Below are 4,590 nucleotides of genomic sequence, written 5' to 3'. Positions count from 1 at the left end.
GGGCTTCCCCTGTCCATGCAGTCCCCAGCTGCCACTGCTGAGGGCCTCAACAGCCCCCTCTTTGGGCCCTACACATTCCCCATCTTCAAGTTTCAGCCTCGCCACCATGAGAGCATGGACTGGAGGCGCATTAGTGCCCTGGACGTGGACCGTGTGGTCCGGGAGCTGGACGTGGCCACTCTGCAGGAGAACATCACTGGTGTCACCTTCTGTAACTTGGACCAAGAGGTGTGCAGCCGCTGTGGGCAGCCCGTGGACCCAGCACTGCTCAAGGTGCTGCGCCTGGCACAGCTCATCATTGAGTACCTGCTGCACTGCCAAGAGTGCCTGAGCACCAGCGTCGCCCAGCTGGAGGCGCGGCTGCAGGCCAGCCTGGGCCAGCAGCAGCGTGGGCAGCAAGAGCTGGGCCGCCAGGCCGACGAGCTCAAGGGCGTGCGGGAGGAGAACCGCCGGCGTCGCAAGATGATTAGCACCCTGCAGCAGCTGCTGATGCAAACGGGTGCCCACAGCTACCACATGGTGAGGAATCGCCACCAATGGGGAGAGTGGGAGGGTGCTGACTGGGCCACGTCGCCATGGGTCAGTCTCCCCAGTTAGGAGCAGATTTTAGAGATTCTGCTCAGGGCCAGAGAGCCTGAGGGTGTCTCATTAGTTTCTGCAAGGTGTGTATGTGTGTGTGTGTGTGGAGGGGACTGTATGCATGTGGGAAGTGTACCTGTGGAGCTAGCATGCATTTGTGCACAGGGTATGTGTCTGGTGTGTGTGTGCATGAATGTATAGAGGGCGTGCATGCTTGTGGATGGTGTGAATGTGTCTGTATTTAATGTGTGCGTATGAATGCTTGAAGGATACCTCTGTGTACAGTATCTGTGTGTATGTAGACTGTGTGATGTATAATGTTGCATCTATAGTTTATTATAAAGTATATAACTCTGAAGTGTGTACATAAAGATTTATGGTATGTGTATGTGTGAGAGAGAGAATGTGTGTACTTATGGAGGGCATGAGTGTGTGTGTGTATATGTAAAGAGTTGTTATGTTAAAAAGTGTGAGAGGGGTTTGTAAATGTATGTGTATAATCAGTGTGTGACAAGGGATTGGTGGACTCAGGCCCATTTTGGAAAAGTGACTCTATTATTCAAGCAAGTTCATTATCCAGAGCAGCATTTGAGCATTTGAATCTATCTCCATGGAAAGTGTGGATTGGGTATATTTGCTCTATAATAAGTTGTCATAGTGTCTACGCCCCGTGCCATGCTGTGAGATGTACACACAAGTTATGCTCATTCTAATTGTCAAGAAATTCCTAGTTTGTGGGTGAATGAGTGGGTGACTTGTTTCTATTCAATACTCCTAGCACCAAATATGTGGGGCTTTCCCCCCATACCAACCAGTTCTTTAACACCAGCTGAATGTCCTTTAATTCAATTCTGACACTTATCTACTTGGAGTTAGTATCAGATCCCACATGATAAGGGATCAGTCCCACAAGACTAGACCCGTTTCAGATGCCAGTTGCTAGTCCCTAAACTTCTAACTAACTGGCTATAAATTAGAGGTTCCCACAACCCCCTCTTCTGGTTTAAGGATTTGCTAGAATGGCTCATATTACTCAGGAAGATACTTTATCACTGGTTTATTATAAAAGATAAAACTCCAGAATAATCAAATAGAAGAGAGGCATAGAGCAAGGGATAGGAGAAGAGGCTCAGAGCTCCCCACCCTTTCTGGGTGTGCCACCCTCCCATCACCTTTAATGCATTCACCAATCTGGCAGCTTTCTAAATCCTACCATTTAGGTTTTCATGGAGGCCCTTCCATGTAGGCATGATTGATTAAATCACTGACCATTTGTTATTAAGTCAATATCCAGCCCCTTCCCTTCAGATTGGATGGTAGGGCTAAAAGTTTCAATCTTCTAATCATGGCTTGGTCTTTCAGGACACCATCTCCCATCCTGAAGTCATCCATGGGCCCTCAGCCACCAGTCATTCCATTAGCATACAAAAGATGCTCTTATCCCTCTGGAGATTCCAAGGATCTCAGAAACCCTTGTGTCACAAGCTGGGGACTAATTCCAAATATTATTACAAAAGATGCTTTTATCACCCCCATCATTCAGGAAATTATAAATGTTTTAGTAGTTCTATGCTGGGAATTAGGGATGAAGATCAGATATATATTCTTATTGTATTACAACTTCACAGTGGGAAAGATAGAGTATTAATAAAATGGTAATTGATATGATTGATCTGGCATTGTGATTAAGGGTCAGAACCCTTTCAGTAGTAATTCATATGGTCACATTTGGTTGCAAGGAGGCTGGACATACACTGTTTATTCTCATTGGCCTCAGTACCAGCTAAAAATGAGAGTTTCTATTACCAAAGAAGAAAGGGGAAAATGGGTATGGGGGGACAACTAACAATTTCTGAGGCATTTGCCTATCTACTAAGTTAGCAAATAATCTGCCCTATAACTCTGATTAACTAGCAGTGGCAGCCTCCAAAGCAATGTTGAGAAGAATTCTGAAGTTCTACAGTGAAAAGATGGCATGACAGATTCTCAGTGTCTGAGATGCCTTAGGAGAGGGATGTAGAATTATAAATGCTATTTATTTGTCAACCTCTGCTGCTGGTGGCTCTCAACCCTAGAATGAGATATACATTTTATTATATAATTAAAAAAATTTTTATTATGGAAAATTTCAAACACATACAAAAGTAGAAAGAACATTATAATGAAGCTTCATCAACAGTTACTGACTCAAGGCCAATGTTGTTGGGTTTGTTCCCCTGGCTACTTACCCACACTCCTGCATTATTTTGAAGCATATTACTCATGATTTTATTTATAACATTTCAGTAAGTATCTCTAAAAGTCAAGGATTCCCACTTCTAAGCATCACAGCACCTTCATCACAAAAATCTGAAAAATCAACAGAAATTCCTTAATATCATCAAATATCCATTCAGTGCTGAGAGTTCCCCAGGGCATTAGTAGTATGACGGTGGACAATTAAGTTTGCGAATTTATCCTAAGGTGCTACATTCCTTATTGCTGAGTATACTACGTTCCCCTTTGAAGTACTCCCTTTGGCCATCTGGTGACTGTGTAGTGACATTTAGCAATGATGTATGTAGCACTGTTTCTAGGATGAATTCTTGAACTTACTCGTCTGACTTTGTATTTTAAAGCTCCCCAGGAGTTCTACTGGGTGGCTTAGGTTGATGTCACTCAGTAAATCAAATTCTTCATTTCTGAGGCAGCCCAGGGGTCCCAAGGGAATGGAAGTTTTGATACAGGGAAAATCCTAGGCTGACTCAGGTGATCTAACCCTACATTCCCCATTGCTTCCCCTCTGTGTAGTGCCACTTGTGTGACAAGACGTTCATGAATGCCACCTTTCTTCGGGGCCACATCCAGCGCAGGCATGCAGGCGTGGCAGAAGGTGGTGAGTCCAGACAGCAGCCCGAGGCCCTCCTGAAACTGTGGAAGGGCCTGGGGCTGGTGTTCAGTTGGTGAGGGGCACATATACCACCCAGACCTGCTCTCAAACCCTTATGATCCAATTGAGGATGGGGCGATCTCACATGGGTTTCTGATCATGTGTATGGGAGTCAGACAGGTAGGTTCCAGTCTTAGCTTATCTCTATCCATTGTGTGACCTAAGTCACTACTTCCTCTTCTGTGTCTTGGTGGCCTTCACTGTGAATGGGACAGTCAGATGGAGTGACTTTGAAGGGCTCTTACCTTCTGTGAATCTGCAGTTCTCTGAAGCTAGCTAGTAAGGAGCTTAAATGGGGCAAATGGGCAGTCAGACCAGTTCTTTAACTTTTCTTTGTACCTGAGCTTATCATGACTTAATCAAAATGAGTGTCAAGGCTGTACATTTTCCCCATAAAGAGATTTGTGTACTTTATATCCATTTTTTGAGGTTCAATATGAAATATCTATTTAAAACATAAAATAAATATACATGTAAAAAGCTAATTAAACTTTTCTCCTGTTTTCCATCATTTTAATTCCCTTTTCAAAGAATAGATTTAGAGTTTTAAAATAGCACCTTCTACCTGGTTACTATGCATTTATTATCTTTTTAATTCTTCTTGGTTCTGCATTGGAGGCTGCTAAGGAAAACATACTTTTCATGTCTTAAAAATATTTTTTCTGAGAAAAATATTTAGTATGGAAAACTTAAATACAGGAAAAGAGAAAACCATGGACAATATCACCAGCAGTGAATATTTTGATATTTTCTCTGTCATTTTTTTGTAGACATATATAATCATATAGTATACACTTTGTTGCTTATTTTCACTTAAGAATATATCATATTTGCTGATGTTATTAAATTAGTTTTGAAAGCATGATTTTTTTGGGGGTGGGGTGGGGACAGAGTCTCATTATTTTGCCCTTGGGAGAGTGCCATGGTGTCACAGCTTCAGCAGCCTCAAACTCTTGGGCTTACGTGATTCTCTTGCCTCAGCCTCCTAAGTAGCTGGGACTACAAGTGCCCACCACAACACCTGGCTATTTTGTTATAGTTGTCATTGTTGCTTAGCAGGCCCAGGCAGTGTTCAAACCCAC

The 4,590-nt window shown here is 43.2% G+C and overlaps 1 protein-coding gene across 2 annotated transcripts in view; it reads left to right on the top strand.

Moving 5' to 3' along the window:
- DZIP1L (DAZ interacting zinc finger protein 1 like) overlaps positions 1 to 4,590 on the top strand; it is a 36,771-nt gene continuing 32,181 nt past the window's right edge. Inside the window, exons 1-2 of one of the 2 annotated variants that reach the window (XM_023513055.1) lie at positions 1 to 519; positions 3,370 to 3,454. In XM_023513055.1, coding sequence (XP_023368823.1) covers positions 16 to 519; positions 3,370 to 3,454 — 589 coding nt within the window. In that variant the 5' untranslated portion in view covers positions 1 to 15. The remainder of the gene's footprint in view (positions 520 to 3,369; positions 3,455 to 4,590) is intronic. The other variant, XM_012804910.1, reaches the window with a different exon arrangement.

Source organism: Otolemur garnettii, unplaced genomic scaffold (genome assembly GCF_000181295.1).
Source record: "Otolemur garnettii isolate 467f Iridium unplaced genomic scaffold, OtoGar3 scaffold00032, whole genome shotgun sequence".
NCBI classification, from domain to species: domain Eukaryota; kingdom Metazoa; phylum Chordata; class Mammalia; order Primates; family Galagidae; genus Otolemur; species Otolemur garnettii.
The sequence above is the reverse complement of the archived record's forward strand: the minus strand, read 5'-3'. Positions and strand labels throughout refer to the sequence as shown.